Source organism: Diorhabda sublineata, chromosome 1 (genome assembly GCF_026230105.1).
Source record: "Diorhabda sublineata isolate icDioSubl1.1 chromosome 1, icDioSubl1.1, whole genome shotgun sequence".
In the NCBI taxonomy this organism is placed as follows: domain Eukaryota; kingdom Metazoa; phylum Arthropoda; class Insecta; order Coleoptera; family Chrysomelidae; genus Diorhabda; species Diorhabda sublineata.
In genome coordinates, this window is record NC_079474.1 from 26,628,618 (window position 1) to 26,650,130 (window position 21,513).

A 21,513-nucleotide genomic window follows, 5' to 3' on the forward strand; every position below is an offset into this window, starting at 1 on the left:
ATATTTATTTTCGCTACAACAGTCTTATTTCTAAAACTAAAGGCTTAATAGAGTTTGCTGAATGTTACTTTAATCACTAGATGCCCTAAATGTGTCTTTGTAAACTAATATTCACACACATACTATGTATACTATATATACTATATACTATACTTGTAGTATAGTATATAGTATATATGTACTATATATTTGTAATCAATCGATAAAGAAAAAATCTAACAGTGTTCTCTATATGTAGTACAAAACGTACTACATCGTTCATAGTCTCAAAGCTTGTGCTTGTGCACTTCATTTGAAACACAGATATTTTTCATAGTATCTATCAGTAATCCTCAACTTCCCATTACTCAAATTTAGTTTCAGACCGGTCCCGTATGATCCAATAATCCTCCATATTTTTCATAGTTAATAACGTGACATTATTTCGCTCGGATTAAACCCAAATATTACTCAGAAAATCTTTCCACAATTTATATAAAGTTCAAAATTAATTTAACCTTGTTAGCTAACCTAGTCGAGAGAAGACCAAATTTTAATTTTGACGCGCCCTCATGAATATGCACTCTAAACCTGAGAATTAAATTTGCTAGGATAACAAATGAAGACCTTTTCCATGTCAATTCCGTCTATCACCTTTCTTTCTAAACGTTTCATAGCATAGAAATAAAAACTCCGATGTTGAAATTCAAAGGAGTAAAATTAAAAGAAAAATTGCTTACCTACGTTTACTATGTTATGTTTTTAAGAAAAGCTTTGAAGATGGATTTAATATTCACGTAAATTTGAAAGGTCAGCAATATGTTATATGGAAACTGAAATGTAAATAGAACAATGTCCAAAACTTTAAGGTACATTACGTATAATTAAGCACCAAAAAATAATATAGCGTCTCACACAAACAGCACTCAAATTATCCTATAATAACATTAGACGTAATTTTTAACCTAAAACATTTTCGGAACAAAGCAAAAGGGTTGGACTAAAACTTTAACCGAAGTCGACAGTGATCTTTCCACCCTTTGGAGTATATTTTTCACATGCAATGTATTTGAAAGGAAAGCCGTGTTTAAAGGAGTCTACTTCCCGCTAAGTAGTGTTAAAAGCCTCTTGTTTAGACCATAAACAGATTATGTCGTAAGTCAAACGACAGCTCCCTTCATTTTTCTTTTGATTTTATGTGACGAGGGTCATTTTTATGTAAGGACCGTTTATAAATAGGAGAAAATTTAGATATATATTGTGTCAAGAAATGAAATATGAACATTTTTTTCAGTGCATAACATTAATCAACGTTAAAAGCTGAGAAGGATTCGTTACTATGACTTTTAATAATAAACAAATTCTCGCTGCCAAACAAGCACAAATTTATATTAGAAAGGAATATCCAGATTACTATAAAATAAACATACAACTCAATAATAAGGTCTTCTCAGGAACTATTTAAAGAACAATATGAACAACTCGCCGCTATGATAAGAACATTTATATGTGCAGGGACTACTGATTGATATTGTGAGCAATATACAGCAATATTCAATACAAATAACATTGACAACGATATGAAAATATGGAACGTAATGCCGCAGTAGTGACATTATTATAGGAAGCACGGATCCAATGTGTAATAGTTTCTTTAATTTAAATGACCCTCGTATATCATATAATTATATAAAAATTTTTTCCAAGAAATTCCAATTTTAATGTATATTTGAAATAGTATTGGATGCAGAGCACGCCTTTTGCGAACTTATTCAAATCTTGATTGAAATTTGAAAGAATTAAGAATCAAAATTTAGATTGAATAAATTTCTTGTTAATATAGTTGCTCTCAATACCTATTGCGAATAACTGTTTTATTTGAACTATAAACTACAATATGGATACGTATTTGAAATAATCTGAAGCAACAATTGCGATACTCTAAATTATACAATGTCGATAGTAAATAGGTAAGGTTAATAAAAAAGGTTTAAATTGTACCTAATTCACTGGGCCTTTATTTTCCACAATTTATCAAACTCCACTGCGGCCATCGTGTTTCCTCATATAGCTTATTTCTGAGTATTTCCAGGAGAAATCGTTTCACTTGTTCTATTTTTAATTCTGTTATTTCTCCGAGACAATCTACAGTGTCATTTCTCATAGCAGGGCACCAATAGAGAAGAAGCTTAATTCTTTCTTTTCCATAACCATTTTTGCAATAGTTTTTCGTTGTCATCCCTATTTCTGGAGTTTTGTGCCAACAATACAATGTCCAGTGATCACAGCAATGGTTTTTATGATTGAGTGTTTCAAGAATCTTATCATTTTTTAGTTTTTTCGTCATAGTTTTTTATAGAAATCCCTCTGGTTACAGCAATCACTTGTGTTTGACCATATATCCTGATATACCCAGACCGGTCCAGAAAAATTCTGTTCTCCCCAAGACTATCCTGACAATCTATGTAGATTGTTTCATATCTGATTGATTCACCACTCTCCTTTGATAATATAAGTAATCAAGTTTATTCTGTATGGCTTCTAATTATTCAGTTCCTTTCAATACCCACCGGCTCCTGTTTCATTTCTTTTTACCGAGCTATCTGGGAAGATTCTTTTATTGTAGGAATGTGCCGATAATGATTTATACACAATTTTCAATCTTCACTCTTTCAACAAATTGTATTTTATATTCGAATTCATTCATGTTATTGTAAAAACTATTTAACATACCACAACTAAACAATAAAATAATTTATCATGTTAACATGAAGCGATAATGATGAAGATTTGGTGCTACCAAGTTACCAATAATTTTTTGTACTAATAGAGAATTCGGTTGGAATCATTGGAAAGATCTAGATCAGTTTTTGCATTTCTGTGTGAGCAACAGAACTTTTTGGTGATTGTACTCAAAAATATTCTTAATCTCTGATGGAATTCACATCATATAATTTTTTATTTATCATATACGAGTGCTGCTACAGACGAATTAAAACAAATATCTATCATTGCATATGGCTTTATTGGTTCTCAAAATGTTCTCCATTAAGATCAATACACTTTTGCATCCGTTTGAACCATTTGCAGAAGCATTTTTTCCATTCAGATTGAGGTGCCACCAAATCATGTGATTTCAAGGATAAACCCGCATCAACTGCTTTATAAGGTGTAGAAAAAAATTGACTTCGAAATTTATTTTTAATCTGCGGCGTTAAGGAGAAATCATTGGATGGTGAACCAGAACTATACGGCTGATAACCCATCAACTCGAAATTTTTGTGAAGTCATTGTCGTGGTGGAAAATGAATCGACGTGATTGGTTTTCTTAATTTTTTCGAACACTTCTGGTAAACAAATGATAAACAAATGTTGTACCATTCATAATTGACATTTCCTCGTTACTCTAATGGAATTATTCCGAAAAGAATGCTTCGAAGTGCTTCGTGCACAAACAACTTTTTTTAGATTTGGCTAGACTTGGAATACCCATACAGTAGATTGTTGTTTAGTTTCGAGCTCATATATATATATAGATCCATGATTCGTCCCCTGTTACGATCTCATAGAGGTCTTTTGAAGCACCGCTATTAAAAAAAATTTTCATTTTTTCTACCCAAGTTTTTTTTTGAGCAATGGTCAAATTAAGCGGTATCCAACGCGAACTAATCCTTTTGACAGCCAAAAGTTCATCCAACATTCAATGTATGCGAGTGTAACTAATGCCCAATTATGCCTCTATCTCACGGTATATCACGTGACGATCTATCAATATCAGTTTACGAAAAGCATAGATGCTTCCTGATACGACAGCTGATTTTGGATTACCTTCACGAAATTCATTCTGTAGCGAAATGTGACCACGATTGAATTCAGAATACCATGGAAACACGGTGGCTGGGGATGGTGATTCATCACCAAAAGTCAAAGCGAACTAATCGGCAAAATGCGTTTAGTTTAATCCACAAAATCATAGAAAATATTCGCGATTTAATTCCATGTTTTCACCAAGATGTATTTTTCGAATATCTGTAAACAACTCAAGTAGCCTTCGTATGACAACACGTTCTGACTACGTTCACCATTAAAACTGTCAATCTCAAATTTAACATATTTTCACCAGTGTTGCCATATATCAAAACTTAAGTAGCCACCCTCGTATTGAAAAAAGTCATTAAATTGATAGAATAAACTATAAATAGAAATCTACACTCTCCATTTTCTTATAAATCGTCAGGGAACATAATTCGGTATATTTATTCTCTTATATTGTTGTGTATATGAAGTCATGATCTTTAAAAACATATGTGAGATGACAAAGACATTCTCAAATAATATCGACGCACCCTCGTAACTTCTGTACAACAGGAATTTTGCTTAGATTGCGTGCGTCCGATCACGTGTGACGACCTCAGTCTAACCTAACCTATCATTATTTAACAAGATAGATGAGCTATATATTATCTGGAACTCATAACCGCTATACGTATTAGTTCCAAGTTTTGTGTAAGTGAATAATATTTTGTTTTAATCAAATGTACCTAGTCAATATCATTTCGCTGACCTAATAGGAAGACATTGTCTCACCTTCGTCAAACAACAACCTTGCACGAAATCTTCGCTGTACATTATCTTCGTGACACCATATCTACGACGTTATTACGGAAGGAAGTAGATTAAGCATTTTTGACTTGAAAGAAAATGCTTTTTGAAGATCATTGAAACTCACAATTGATATAGTTTCAATGCAGAGTTTATTGTAAATTGTGTTCAAATTTCTCAAAAGACTTCGACATATTTTCATCAGTATAGTTATGTCAGAAAAAAAGGGATTTATGAACTATGTACTATTATTGAAATTTAAAAATTTTCTCATTTGGTCACATTGATTTATTGTCGTGAAAACTGAAAAGTATACAGGGATACATACCGTTTGAGTTAAGCTTCTTATTGAGGAAATTATGATACCATAAGTAATTTTTCCTATATTCCCTAAAATAAAAAAAAATGTTTTACTAACTAAAAGTTCCGTTTTTCCGGTATCTCGCCTCAACTTTGCGAAAACGTTGAGATAAATGAAGATTTAGCGAAGTCAGTAAAGCGGCAATTTTCGACTTAATAGAGCCTAGTGTTACTGAACTTTATTAAAATCTGCATTGTGATCCAGAAACTTATCTGATACAAGTATTCATCAGGGAACTATAAACAAGAGTGCTAACACTACAACAATAGACAGTAAAAGTGATAAATTTTCCGAGAAGCTTTTGTTTTACACAAGGAAAAATTAAATCTGAAACTTTTATCAAATAATTAACAGTGGATTTAAATGGGTAGAGATGAGACCAACTTTATTCATTTAAACGATTAACTTACCGGAGGGAATTTTTTCTGAAAATAAGCACAATGCAGTCTTTCATTGTCGCGCCTCTCAAGTTGACAATCGCTGGATACTTTTTCCATTGAAAAAGGTTCACTCGAGAAATTGAAGAAACTCCACTATAATGATTCAAGAAGACAATCTGAAATAATTGAGGCCGCTTCATATTAAAAAATTGCATAGATGAATATTCAATATCTCTTAACATTGTGCAAGTCACTTGCCATCGCATCTCACCTCAATTATTTTTAATAATAAATATTTTTGAAAATGAAAATAACTTAGGTAAGTAATGTAGTAAAGAAGTATTCGATGGATCAATGTGAATAATTATATCTACTTCTACCTTGCATTTGAAGCTTGATGGACAGATTGGTGGTTATGCCAAAAGTAAGTAGATTTTTCCCTAGAAATACAGCTTGCACGCAATAAAAATGATACCAAACCAATAATGTTGCAAATGGAAGATCCTGCATGGAATAATCAGCCGAACTTTTCATAAAAAATATTGTGTCTTGCATTGCATTGAACGTTATATTGCATAATGTATTTAGACAAGAGGTATGACAAATAAAGTCTAGAATAAGAGCTATGCAGTTATGTAGAACATTGGAAAGACAAATGCTGGAATCCAGGCAGAAATGCAAGCGAATTGAGAAAAAACGCAATTATATAAAATTGGATGATCAATTCAATCAGTTAGACTATGTGCTAGAGAGAGGAAGATATAACCGAAGGAAAGGTAAACGTAGAAGTAAGATAGAAGCTTGTGGAAACTATCCATCAATATCGAGGAAACGAACTTATGTGCAATCACCACCAGCAGAAAATTCTACAGAAATAAATAAAAAAAGCGATAAGGTACGCAACAGTGATATATTTAACAGGTTTTAGCAAAATAATTTTGACCACATAATTAGGAATATAGAAAAGCTTATATTGAATTTTGGAAAGTATAGAGAGAATACTTGGTACAGGACAGTGGTCGGCAAAGTGCGACTCCAGAATGTGGATCTTTGGCTTTTCAAGTGCGGATCTGATACAAATATCTACGCAACAATATTTTCATTCAAAAAAATTTGGTGAGAATAAAATTACTATTTATTTTGATCAATTAAAATACCTCTATAAATCCAGTACATATGTAATTTTTTCTTCAAGTTAAAAGATAGGTAGGGAAAGGAATCTTAATTTTTGTGATGTTAGAAGTAATAACATTCGAGAAGAAATTATCCATGTTGCTCAGAAATTTCAATGAGCACATTGTTCCACTTTCCGACCCCGCTAAAGCATCCTCCAGAAAATAATGATATTTATAAACACAATTTAAAAAGAAAAAATATAGAATATGAGGAAAGCATTTCTTAACAAGTTTCAGGAAGTTGAAAACAGCAGAGCAGCTTTATTATTTGTTAAAATCCTCTAAATGCTACAATAAACAAGTTGAAATTTTCTCCTTTTTGAACTGAAATTGGTAGCTTTGAAACAAAATTGGTGAATTTTGAAACAAGAAGAAATGGAACTTAAAATACATTTGTGTTAAATTGAAAATTGGAAAAGGAAGAATCCGATCTTAGTTGAACAACACAAGTGGTTTCCTTTGAATGACCGGGATAAGGAAGACATGATCATTTTCTGACTCTGACGATTAGCTCAACAAGCTCTCGATGCTATTTTTTTCTTTTTTGTTCTACATATATATGCGAATTTGTTGAAATTGTTGTAATGATCATATTGTGGCTCTTTGGCTGACCACTGGCATAGGATATTATTAGCGACAAATTCAGATGTGCAGCATCTGTAGATTTGATTTTTAATTATATTGGTGACATTATTCATTAAGCTAATTATAATTAAAATAAAGCAAAAAAGATGTTGATTGAATGAAAATATTATACGATACAGAAACACTAGTTGTAAGACTATGAAAAAATGAGCATTATTAGAGGAGAGAAGTAGAAATTAGTATAACTATGGATATATCTAGAACGCAAGGGGAAAATAGAAACAATAGATTAATCTAAATCACCATTTTCCAATCGACATTTTGCGATTCATGGTGATGCTAAAAGATGTTTAATGATATTATTTTTGTTTACAGTTGCTGTTAAATTACCCAATGGTTCTGAAACTCGCCAAATTTAGTGATTTCTAATGATAATTCCTTCACTCGAAAATTCTCTGTTCAAGTTCTAGTAATGAATTAATATTTGAAATGATAGAAAAAACCATGATGGAGAAAATAACCTATAATATTTTGTTTAACGTTTTCTTGCCTAAAACTTGTAGCCGGACAATTTCCACGAGTATTTTCTCTTTCTGAATGTTAGAAACCAGACGTCGGTAATATCGACAGTTACAGAAAAAATAATACGACTTAGGGTGTTATTTTATCGTGCGGAGGCAGCGAAAACCAGGATAAATCAAACAAATCATGCGTTCAAGGATTTCAAGGAATTCCATTTATGACAGCCCGATTTTTCTCTTCATTGGTTTTTACAGACCGAAAGTAACACTAATAAGCAGGTTTTTATTAGTTTTCGGTTAGATAAATACTTATAGGGAAAATGAATTTGGACGATTTCATATTTATTACATATGGCAGTGGGAGATTAGAAAAAAATAATGGCAGCATGAAATTCACACTGTCTTATACTTAATTATATTCAATAACGAGTACACTTAAAAGATGAAATAAGTTAACGTGAAATACAATTTTAGTCAATTCTTTAGTTTTTTCTTTTTTTTTAATACTTATTCTGCTATTCGGGACGCTGGATCTGCTAATAAGATGAAAAAAGATAAAAGAACACTTAAAATTCTTCTTATTATCAATAAAAAATTACATTTTCACATTTTCAATTTTGTTATATTTCATTTTCTAAATAGACAGAGCAGATGGTTTTCCAGCTCGGGCACAGGCAACATACAATTGAGGTAAAAGTAAAAATGAGGTGTTACCTCCGATTTCCATGAACCTGTATCGATTTGGAAATGAGCCTTGACTTACGCTTACTTTCAATCTACCCTACACCTATATGTGCGTAGGGTCTTAGGGACGAAAATACCTTATTGCAAGAAATAAATAAAATTATAAGTATAACCATTTAATTAGTGGAAAAATACTTTCAATGTTTGAATAAAGGCTGCGTAATCCTTTAATATAGTCTTCAGAATGTTTCAACCCTGCTTGATGTCTTGCATCCCTTATAAAGCAATATCAAATTAAAAAATTATTATTTGATCACTTTGTGGTATTTATATTAAATTGACTCTTTATGTTTGTGTTCAACTCAAATACTTTGCATCCTAAATGTTCAACCCTTATAAATCATCCCTTATTGCGAAAAATTGGAAAAAAATATTTCTAGACCAACTTATTCTTTTTGATGATTTTTATTCAATTTTTTTTTATTTTATTTTATCTGTTTTGACTTAAATATTTTATATTTATAATTTTCAATGCCTATAAATATTTACAGATGTACTTTAACAATTTTTTGATTCAATTATTTCAAATTGACATTTTTTCATTTCAATTTCATTCAATAACACATCAACAAATCAACAAAACAATTAAAAAATTATTTATATCTCTGATGCCTACTTTCACCTAACCTGTCCAAAAACTACCTGCTCCAAAATTAGAAAAATTTGTATTTAGTTTTTTAGCCATATCTCGGTTAGGTTAGGTTAACAGGGTGATCTCCACTTTTCAGCCGAAATCCACTCGGAGGCGTTAGGCCCATTGTGATGCCCTTGCTGACTTTCAGTCAGCATCATTTCACTCCCCTTCCCTATCTCTTCCTTTGCCAGGTCCTTGCCCCCTTCCCAAGCTTTTCCAGTTTGCAATGGAGTGGTTCAGGACCTTAACACCCAGCTCCGCAGCTTCTTCCAGACATTCCAATGTTTCACTCCTCATGCATTGTAGTCGTTTCGACGCCAATGTTGTGCAGTGACACATTAGGTGTTCTATTGTCTCTTCCTCTTCACTGCATTCTGCACAGAGATCGTCGGTTCTGATACCCATTTTCCTGACTCTAGAGCCTACTGTGCAGTGACCGGTAATCACTGCTACGACCCTTCGGATCGAGGCTTTCCCATAACCTAGCAGTTCTGTTGTCTTCCTCTTCTGTAGCACCGGCCACAAGGAGCGTGAGATGAAACAGCCGTCTCTATTACTCGATCTATTGCCGTGCTCTCCCTCTAATGTTCCATCTATCGTGTCTCACAGCAATTTGATCGCTGGTAGTGGCAAGCCCACCGCTTCGTCCCCGCTCCTGGTCGTTCCCAATTTGGCTAGTTTGTCTACCATTTGATTCCCTTCTACATTGCTCCGTCCAGGTATCCAGCAGAGTCTAACATTTCGGTCACGAATCCATGACAGGGCTTCACGACAGCTCATCACTGACCTAGATCTCACTGCCGTAGACGATAGTGATCTCAGAGCCGCTTGGCTATCCGTGTAGATTGTTATGTCACGCGCCCTTATAATGTGTGTATAATGTGTTTGCCCGTAACAAGTAGCACGACATCATCGGCATATGCTATTATTTTTACTCCTTTACTCCTGAGTTTTCTCAGGATTTCCATACCTCGGTTAATTTTCAAGCAAATTAGTCGCTCAAAACGTAGATTTATAGGTAATTCTATAACCTTTGAGTTTTAAATTTCTTTAGCCCTCTATTTTCCAGAGGGCAACATGTAGGTTCGAAAATGGTACTAGTCATAAGTTAGGGTAGCATTTGTAAGGTCATATCTCAGTTGTTTTAGAAATTACAAAAAATTTGTGAAAAGCAGAATATTTATTAAAAAAAAGATGATTTCTAGTTCCTCTTCAATTTTTATGTATATTCTATAGTTTTAAAAATTTAAAAAATGATATTTCAACTTTCAACATATTTTTTTTTGAAATTTTTCATTCTCAATCGGTCAAACTTCGGTCAAACGGTCAATCATAATTAGTTCGTGAATAAAATAAATCATTACTGGATTTTATTTTAATCGCAATTTGTGTAGTATTGCTAATGGTGAAGTTGAGTTTTTTTCTACAAAAAAATATAAATTGATTTTATTTCTACCATAACTTTCTTGGTTTTCATGATAGAGAGTTCTACTAACCTTCATTTTAAAGATTTTCAAAAGTACTTTGAAAAAGATCACATGCAACTACATCGAAAAGTTGACCGTATTTCTGTTACTCGAAGTTAAATTTTAAGAAATTTTCGTTTGATAAAATATTCAAACATTGATTTTTTTCCTCAAGTTTATTAAAAATATGTGCAATATGGAATGTGTGTTCCAGTAGGTGAAGCAAAATGATAATTTATCATTGCAGTTGTGAGAAAAATTATTTTTATCTTTTTTAACAGATATGTGCAGAGGTCGTTTGGTATTCTAATCTAATGTAAAATCAATCCCATAACAAATAAAACTGATAAATTACATACATGTTGTATACTATAACATCTGATTTATTCAATTTCATTTTAAAACTTCATGAAGAGGGAACCAGTAATATTTGTGGATTGAAATCGCTCGGTCAAAATCCTCAAATTACAATTACAAAAGTGGTTGAAATTTCTGCCACCAGCAAACAAATTAATTTGAAATTTTATTATGAAAAATTGTTGAGTAGTGAGTGCTCCGTTTGGTGGTATCTGCGGTTTTTGGTACTTGTAAAATTGGTATCAAACAAAGGCGTCAATTGAACATTTGATTGTAATTGATACAGATTGCATTGGAAATATGTTAATAGATCATCGCAATGTAATTTGTTACATTTTGTGGTGATTAAATACTAATGAGAGAGTAACTAGAACATTTCAATTATTTAATTTATTAATAATGGAAATATTTTTCAAATTATTCTTATGATAACTATAAGGAACGATTAAGGAAGAAGCAAGGATAAGAGAAGTAAATGGGTAAATTATCTTAAACACAAAGTTGGTTAGGATCATTAATTCTCTTATGATGAATAAAAGTAAGATATTCCAGTTTTTTATCATCATAACAATTTTCTCTCAAATTCTCAAAGTAATTTTTGAAAACTATCGATGATTCATATAAAATTCCAATTTAAAAATTATATTATTGTTTATTATAATAAAGCTTCAGTTCTTATAATGAGACTCCACTGAAGACAGCAGAATGCTTTGCTATTTTTTACTCCTTTAGTATTTTTGCTCTTCTTGAAGTGATATTTGATACAACTAAAAAAAATTTGTTCGCTACACAATAAATTAAAAATTGAAATAAACAATATAAATTATGTAAGTACAATGAATGACAAATGAATTGTCGATACAAGTGATTAATGATGTCGTGAATTAGTAGTACGTTTTATTACCCTTTTGTTCATAAAAATAGACTATATATTACTGCAAGAATACTGAAATCTATAATTATTACATTTACAAATTTGACAAAGAAATTGGAAAACATAATCCTTTTTAAAAACTGACGCAGTTTAAAGCTTTGTATTGCTAGAACTTTTGACATTAACGTATTTTCTTCATGATCTTCCTTCCATATATCACAAAACCAACTTTTTGTGTTTCTTAGTTGGACAACTTCCATTCGCCTGTTTTGTTGGCTTAGGTTCCCTTTTATTCGTTTACCTACACAGTCTTTTTACAGTAACTTCTTAACAGTTCCTTTGCGATCCAGTCTTGTCTTGTCTTGCTAGAGAAGGAATAGATATTAAATAATAAATAAACATATGAATGTAAGAAATTTTACCAGTGCTCCATGGAAACTGAAAAATGATGACATTTTATGATTATTTTATCTAGTCTCAGTTTGAGATATTATAAAACCGCAATGGTATTAACAAACAGGAACCTCTTTTGGACATCGGTCAATTATTTTCGCGGTGAGCAAACCGAACAATCAATCCTAACAGAAACAACCAAACTCACAAATGTTTTTTTTTATCTACTAGATAGATCGTAATTTTTTTAATCGAAAAATTGTGGTAATAATTAATCTAAGAGAAGAGACTATTCTACTCAAGGTGAATGACATCTAGTCCAACTAGATGTATGTGCTCTTACCCTAAATATATAATTATTAGTACTCACAATATTTGTTGTACTGATGTCTGGGTGTATCTAATTGTAAACATAATGAGAAGAGGTGATGCAACTGCCACCACAGAACTTTCAAAGCGCCCACTCTGCGATAAATTTAAGAATCACCGATTTAACTCGGTTGTTTCCAAAATGATATTGACAAATGAAATTTTTCAATATGAATGTGTGGGTAAACTCGGAATAGCCTTAAAGGGAAATATAAAAATGGTTCTCTCGATAATCTCCACATATTATCCAGCAATTTATAAAGCTTTGTCCCTTTTTGTGTATATGATGGGGTATGGAAATTAAGTCCCAGTTTTTGAACAAATCATTTTATTCCATCAGGAATCTCTCACTTATACAATTACACCCTTTTATAATCCACAAAATGCATGTTGCTCTTCCATCCGGAGTCGACGACGTTGGTATTGGAGCGTTTTGCCGATCGATAAGCAACAATTTATATACTAACTCGTTCGGATGTAGAGAATGTGACCCTTTCTCCTCATCGTACGGTCTGTTGACGAACCATCACCCTCCTTTATATCAGGTCCATTTCAGAGGAGGACCTGCCGTTTATAAATGAAAAAATTGGAATAAAATATATTTTTCTAGCAGTTATAAATACTTTTGCAACCTCAAATTAATTTGATAATATACTATACTGCGCAATTATTTCATTTATTCATTACGCAGCTTTCCTCCTATTCGTTTTTATAGCTGAAGGCATATTATTTTTTTCCAAAAACATTATTTGGGATATTAATGTCGGAAATATTCAAATCAGTGTGAGCAAATGTAATAAAACTCAAATTCAGTACGTGACAAATAATCCTTCCAAACAAGAAAATATAGGTCAAATGTGTATTATGAGAGCAAGTTTACTGAATATGGTGGATTATTTTTATGGAAAAGTACATTTTTAATACTGTAAATGAAACTGAGCAAGACTTAAAATGTCTGAAATATGATAGATTGAAACATAAGCCGAAAAAAAATGAAGTGACATTTCTGTAGTAAAAAATTAAATCAAAACACGAAAACTGATACATACTAGTATGAAACAAGATACCTTTGGTGACCTTACTAGCGTCAGTATTTAGAGCTTCCGTTATTTGTAAGTTTTGCTGAATAAATAATTGATTATAGGACCTGTAGGGTCATAAAAATAACTTTTGCATAATAGAAGCGATTTATATGTATATGAAAGTGAATTAGATTGAATCAAATCTCATAAAATCACTGTTGAAATTAAGTGCAGCCGCCTTTCGCTTAAATCACTGATCTCTAAACAAACTCTTGCATGATGCTGAAGTTTTATATTGTTATTCCATTCTCTGATGGGAATTTCAAATAACTGTCGCTTAGTAGTGATCAACTCCTTGGTGGTAGCCCGTTAGTGAAGTTTTCTGTGGGATTCATGCTGCGGTTGGTGTGAAACAGTGGTGCCAGAAAAGGTGTTACTTTTTGCTTTCTAGCTCGGTGCCTCATTATGCACGAAGTCTTTCTTTGCATTATCAGGGAAACATTCTTTGAGTGATAGTAACCGATTTTCTGGTACTCATTTGTACTAGTCCTGTCTGTCACATCCAAATTTCAAAATATATAGGTATATGTCTTCAACTGAAATTACCCTAATCAACTGATTAATTATCTTTACAAAGCAGCTTGGATCGAGCTGCTCACCAGTGCGTTGGCGAACCACTTTTGTGGAGCAAAATTTGAAACTATTTTATTAAGTTCTACTACTTACTCGACTCTTGTCTATAATAGTGTGATCTCAATGAAATCTGGTTCATTTCAGTCGCGTGTTCTTCAAGGTTTTTTTTGAGATATTTAAGATAGGTAGGGGTTGATTTCTTGCCACATTTTCCTACTAGATCTGTTCTTGTTTATTCCACTCAATTTCCTTTCTATTTCTGCTAATGACAAACTTACAATATTTGCTATTTTCTTGGATGTGTATAATGAAAAAATGTGTCCAAATTCTCACGCATATCTAAAATAAAACAATGATGAGTATTTCTCAACTGTAATTTGAGTTTGAGATGTAATCAAGCAACAAACAATACATTTTGACTATTTTCCACTGGAGAAACCAACACTATACTATGTAAACCATGGTAGTTGATTTGTTTGCTCAGACAAATAATTTAAATTAGGAAGTTCTGTTCGTAATAATTTGTAGAACTGTTATCATGAACAACCCAAATTGAACCTCGCACTGAATAATGAAATAACTTATCGATTATATATCTGTCTCAGTATTGAGAGGTTTCAGGATAACTCCAAAAATTCTACTAAACGTAAGTTACATATACTAGATGTGGTTTTATGTCTATCTTATATAATTTTCCTTTATATAAAAGTTTCTTCAAAACTTGCATCGTTAAGTCAGTTTCTTAAGTATAGAAAGATAGAATGAAATTGAACGTTTTTTAATGCTTAACGATTGACATTTCTCCTCCAGTTCATGGATTTCCATACATAGCAATAAGAAAATGACAATATTTGACAAACATTAGTAAATCAACCAACATAAATGGTGTCGTTGGGGCAACGTTGTTAAATGAACATCATCCTGTTCACTTGATTTATCAGAGTAAGTTCTTGAAGTGAAGCTTAGATGTAGCGTTTTTTTCAAGACATACTTCAATAACGCTGACTTAATAGAACTTTCAATAGCGATAAATCTTAGTAGGTATTTATTTATAAAGGTTAGTTCAAATAAATGCCACCCAAACTCTTTCATAGATCACTTTAAAAATTTTGCTGGAATCGGTGGACATTACTACCAATTTCCAAATATCGAAAAAAAGTTAAGATTTGGTCTATCTATGGAAACTTGCATTGTGGCTGAGTTTCAAAGATAAATTAACAGCTTTCGAACAAAAAAACGTTAGACTTGATTTCTTTAATAATAAAAACAACTAAAAAAAAATGATTGTGCTGTTAGTAGAAATCAAAAAAGCAAAATTAGTCAATCTTAAAAGTGACTCCATCCAACTTTACTTTTTTGAAATCACAGTGACACATCGCTAGAAACAATCAGTTCTCACGAATTTTATTCAGATTACTTCCCATTCGCAGAAAGAAATATAGTATAATTTCTTATGTTGTAGGTATTTGTTGAAATATGTAAACTATTAAACTAAATCAAAATCAAACACTTATTATCAAATTATCGATATTTGGTTTGAGTTTTGAAAAGGAAAAGCCGCAATCTCCCCACTCTGTCATATTAATCTGCTCTTTAACATACACCTCAAGTCATATTAATTTGCAAGTCTCAACAAGCGTTGCGGACAGGACGCGTTGTACTGGATATGGAAATGCAATTTTTTACGAGTAACAGTCGCTGAGGTTCTTTCTGCCTATATATAGAAGTCAAGAACATTTTAGTTCTTCACCACCGAAACCAAATAAATTTTCATAGACCCTGCTTACGATTGTGGGCTCCCATTTTTTGTCACGCCCGACGTACATCCCCGTCGAGTCTCCCGTGGACACGTCGACACGTGGACATGTGGACACCTGGAAATCACAGGTTTTAATGAAAAGAAAATCTAGTATTTTCAGGTTGAGTTTGGAATGAATTCTTTGAAACAAACATATTTCATCTAGCATCATTAAAATCCAAAATAAGAAGAAATAAGTTCGATAACTCTTTGTTTTCCATAGAGACGTTTTGACAATTTATTGAGCAGTGCATGAAACTTCTGTTAAATTTGCACTTTTTGTTTTATAAATAATTGTTTGAAATAATCAAATTCCAAAACTACTAGTGAACTCAAGGAATATCAGGTGTTTGTTAATTCAATAAAATAAAATCTGCTAGTGCATAACAAAAAAACTATTTCTAGAAGATAATCTAGAACGCTGATATATAGTTCTCGATATCACTGCGTTTACTGACCAGTATCCACATAAAACTTTATGCGAGCTAAGATTGAATCTCCTGGAAGGCCAGTTTATAGATTAACCGCTTCAACTGGTTGATTTGATGTATTGCAAGTGGTCTCGTTTTGTTGGAACCATATTCTTGAGTTGAAATCTTGAAAGTCCTGCAGCTGTGGTCCCAGAAAGTTTCGTAGCGTACTTTGAATATTCTACTATTTTAAAGTTATGCATGATTTAGTATTATTGGTATTTTTCATAAAATATACGTTACAAGATATTTCAAATTTCTGCTTTATCTCAATTTTGAAATATAATTAATTTTAGAATAATTGTCTTGCCTAAGTACAGAATATCTTGGAAGTTCCTTCAAGAATTCATATATAATTTTCACAAACCTCCCTTAGAATCAGCTTTCGCAGAAACCACAATAAGTAATATTTTAGTGGAGTAAGATCAAGACTATACGGTTGATCATAAGCTTACAATCTCGCTCTATTGATTTTTGACAAATCAGCGAAGTCTTGTCTTGATAGGAGACAATGCGTTTTCTTTTTATCAATTCTAACAGTCTAAGATAATCAATAGTTCAATCAAAAGTGTAGCCAGCTTTGAACTGAAGGTTTTCCTCCGCCAAAGTTAAGAAACCAGATGTGAAGAAAGTGAATATCTGGCATCTCCATTGTCAAAATAGATTCTCTCTTGAATTCGTAAACAATTGACGTTACTTTCTACTCAATAATATTTTACTTTACTACGTACAGCATGACTCGATTGAATGCTCCTTACTAGAAATATACGACTTCGACTATTAGAAAAAATGGAAAAATGTCCAACTGATTAGAATTATAATCTCCCAAACCTAATGTAATGGTGGAATAAAATATCATAAAACATTTCGAACCCATAGTTTAGAGTGTGTAAATGTTAGATTTTACAAGAAAATCAACAATGTCTCGTTAAAGCTCTCAAATATAGAAGTTAATCACACCTATCAATAATCTTTATTAGATATGAACATAATTTATCACTATCACTACATAGTGTATTGAATATTAATTTTTGCTCCTTCTACTAACGACTTTTATTGTATACATTAAGTGTTATATTATATTCTCCATTTTCTTTTCAATGTTAACATTGGATAAATTTGAGAATGTCGATAAATCCGTGCCTGTCTACTACTAAACTAAGAAATATAGGGGGTTGGTGAAGGGATGATGTCCCGAGGTATTCAATAACAGAATGTCGCTTCTCCTCAACGTTCTCGTCCACGTCCAGATACTGTGAGAAGACGTGTGGAATTGGATGGAGCTCTTCAGCCGACGAACCGGGATTTAAAGATTTCTAATAGATATCTTTGAGTGGTAGAGCGAGAGAAATCCAAAAGGGAGAAGAAATGACTGTTGTCGAAAATTGCAGATCGTGCGATTTGAAAGGTTACAAATGAGAAACGAAAGCGTACAATGAAAAAGTTTGGTTGTGTACATTCAAATAAGAGTTGGCGTATTAATATGACTTCGTGGAAATAACGTACGTGAACCGTATTGTCTAATTATTGTGAGTGAACATTCCTTTGAAAATCATTCTTCTGGATAATGGACACTCTAAAATAGTAGATATTATTACTTGTTTCGTATATAGTCGAAGACTTAAGCACAAAAAATGGCAAAACCTAGATACGTCTGAGTAGTGAGACGGATCAAAATGCAACAAAGTACATTCGATTCGAGAAAGCTTCAGAAAATTTTGTGAACAAAAATTATGAACTGGAAATGGAAAATGCTCAGAAATTCCTATGTTTTGTTCTCTATTTCATCGACTAATACGCACACTTCTCGTTACTAGTAATTAATTCTGCTGAAACATTTGAAAAGTATTAATAAGCTTTTTCTTTCTAATATTAATATTTTCACTTTCAACAGTTTTATTGATAAATATTAATTCGAAAATGTAACAGGTTCTTTATGATTTAGAAGAGTTATACAACACATTTTTTCTACGACCGTGCGTTTTAACCCACTTTCCCGCACGCATTTTAGTTTTGAAAGTGTCTCTGGTGCGGGAATATAACCATGTAATTGTTACTAAAACGTCAAAGTTGTTCAAAATGTCTTGGAAGTTACCGAATAAGTGCAATCTTCTTCTAAATTAAACCACATTAAACCGATTCCCATACAATAATATTAATGGATTCATCCAACGAAGAACTTCCCGAAGCCATTTTGAAGGCTGTAAATGAAACTAATTCCCAGCTGTTACCAGCCAAATGACTTAAAACCGTTGCTGTCACCGTCATCGTCATCTTTATGCGACATGCAACCGATGACATCCTCATCGACGTCATCTACCTTCCAGTTGAATCCAAATAACTCCACTGGACCGGCAATTCTGACTAGTCTACAGAATACAACAAATTGTGTTTTCAATATTCATACGTATAATAATTAGTAGTTTTTAGTTGAAGTTTTGTATATTATTATGTTTGTTGGAATAAAATAATTTTAGAAAAATGGGTTGGTATACTTTTTTGTATATACGGTCGTAGAAAAAATAATGTTCCTAACTCGTAAGACGCGTAAAGTGTCTTTCCTGCGCTTGACCGCTTGCCCGAACTCCGCGCCGCAGTTGCGTGCGGGAAATTATCACTTTCCGCAGTTGCGTGCGGGAAAGTAGCACTTTCCGCACTTGTTAGGAAAATAACTATTCTGTAACTCCTGATTGTTATAATGTCTGTTTGATCTCTTTGAATTGATGGGGAACGACAAAATGATATAGGGGACTTCAATTGAAACATGAAAGATCATCTACTGATGAAACTTATCGAAATGGGTAAAGATACTAATTCAGAATGAACTATTTGGTAAGAATGCGAAAAATACGTGAAATAAAAAGAAACGGCCGGAGAATTTGCGAGGATAGAGACGTTCGAAATGATTGTGTACATTCTTGTTGATGATGTCACATCAACAAGAGCAAGAGTAAAGCAAATTGCAATCATTTATTGACACCGATGCATGTTTATCTATGCCAGCTTTACAATATTCTAGCATTATGATCCACTGTCAATCTATAAATCATTTTTTTATTTCAGGGAGCTTCCTCCAGTTTAGTAGTGAAGTTTGCAGATACTGAAAAAGAACGACAACTTCGACGTATGCAGCAGATGGCTGGTAATATGAGTCTTCTCAATCCTTTTGTGTTTAACCAGTTTGGGGCTTATGGAGCTTATGCACAGGTAAGATATAAATGCAACGGTATTGCAATAATTCGGAAATATTGAAGAGAGACTTTTGTTTGTATAGGATAAACTGATATTTTCCTTTCTATTTTCCGCAAAAAATTATAATTTCATTAGAAACTTTTATTCCCGGCTCATCATTTCCCTTCCATAGTTGTCGATACTTATGTTAATTAATTTCAGTGCTTGTAATACATTTTCGCAAACAATGTTTATTTTCACTGGGATACCCTTAATTCAATTTTTTCTCTCCCTTATATCCAATATACTAGCTTTTTGTTCAAATGAAAAATTGGAAATTACAGATTCGAGATATAATAATAATTCTCATAAAATCAGAAATTTTCAACAAACCTTCTTTCAAAAGTTTAATGCGAATTGTGAACAAAGGGGTTAAAATCATTTCAGTATATTATTTTACTTTCCTAAGCAACTTGTGTTCGAGCACTGGATATTAAATTGCTATCAAAATCCATACAGCATCAGACGATATAATAATTGAAATTTGTTATTTTCATTTATTACTATTATTTGATAACTATTAATGCTCACTAATTCAAGTAATTCTCTTAAAATTGATATTAAATAATACAAGAAATAAATGTTTCCAATTTTCCCAATTAAGGTTATTTTTAATATTTGTGAATTTTCCTCCAACAAGTTAACAGTAATCTGGTCCTGTCTACACAAAAAGTTACTCAGCCCTGATTTGATATATTTATCCATTTCCAATCAGTCCCAATCCAATTGGTTATAATTTTTTTCATCAGAATATCGAATTGTTGATATTTTCACTTAATTTAATCTAATTCCTTTTCTACACTTATCCATGGCTGGATGAATTCATGATACAGGTAAATATTATTGGAGATAAAAGCAATCCTACCTAACTTCTCAGCAGATGGTTATTCATTTTTCCCCTATATTGACATTGGAACATCATTATAATCTGTTTCGTACTCTCTTGAGTCTGACTCTGGAATTGTTATTGTTTTGCTTCTCGGTAATATTGAACTCAAGAGAATTTATGGCTGAAAAGTTATTTTTCTACCGTATGTTAACATAAATACGTAAATTTCACGAGTATTTCTCAATAGCTAAATACTATTCTTCAATTAGTCAGTAGAGTGATTGCTCCTTTTTTATTATTGTATAGAGTTCGGCGCAAGGTGGATTTTTATTTCAAGGGGGACAATTTCCAGTCTTATCTTCAATTTTCATACATATCTCTATTCCTCTCTTCACTATTACCGAGAAAAATTGGAATGGAAAAATATTATGTATAACAATTCATGATAGAGAAAATTCATAAGAAATTTGACTATGTGTTAAATCAAGTGACAGACAATTGATAAACAAATTCAAGAATTCAAAGCTTCCGTTAAATTGAGAAACTCTATCAAACCTACGTTTTTGTCAAATAAGAATAAGAGTTTTTGCTTCTATAAAGAATATAGATTGTACTGCTTGTAAAATTTTTCATAAGCGATACGAACATTTTTATGTAAAAATTAGGCACATTCGAAAACTAATTAGAAATAAAACAGTAGTTTTAGAACATGTCATTGCGAGTTCAATTCTTTGTTTAACAGAGGTAGGAATTATTTGAAATAAGTCAACGCAGAATTTTGGAAACAATCTCCTTTCTATAAAAACTATTTTCACACCTCAATAATATCAAAACGATCATGTTAATCGTTCTGGGACTAATTTCAAAACGGTATAGTACGAAAAAAAAGTGGAGGTAAACGTTTCATGACAAGTTATTGCAAATACAACTCTGGATATAAAAGAAAATCAGGAAAATAATTTGGAGTTCAGTCAATGTGTTGCCAGGCGAATTTTAAAAAGCAATTCCGTATACATATAGAATTCATCAGTTCAAAAATATTTTAAAGAGACGAGGCATCTTCACATATCCTTTTACTGTATCTTCAATA

At 32.2% G+C, this 21,513-nt stretch overlaps 1 protein-coding gene across 6 annotated transcripts in view; it reads left to right on the plus strand.

Moving 5' to 3' along the window:
* The window catches only part of LOC130448965 (CUGBP Elav-like family member 4), a 1,535,225-nt gene that overhangs the window by 1,473,655 nt on the left and 40,057 nt on the right, over window positions 1-21,513 (plus strand). For all 6 annotated transcript variants that reach the window (XM_056786625.1, XM_056786830.1, XM_056786759.1 and 3 more), the window contains one exon: window positions 19,427-19,570. In XM_056786625.1, coding sequence (XP_056642603.1) covers window positions 19,427-19,570 — 144 coding nt within the window. The remainder of the gene's footprint in view (window positions 1-19,426; window positions 19,571-21,513) is intronic.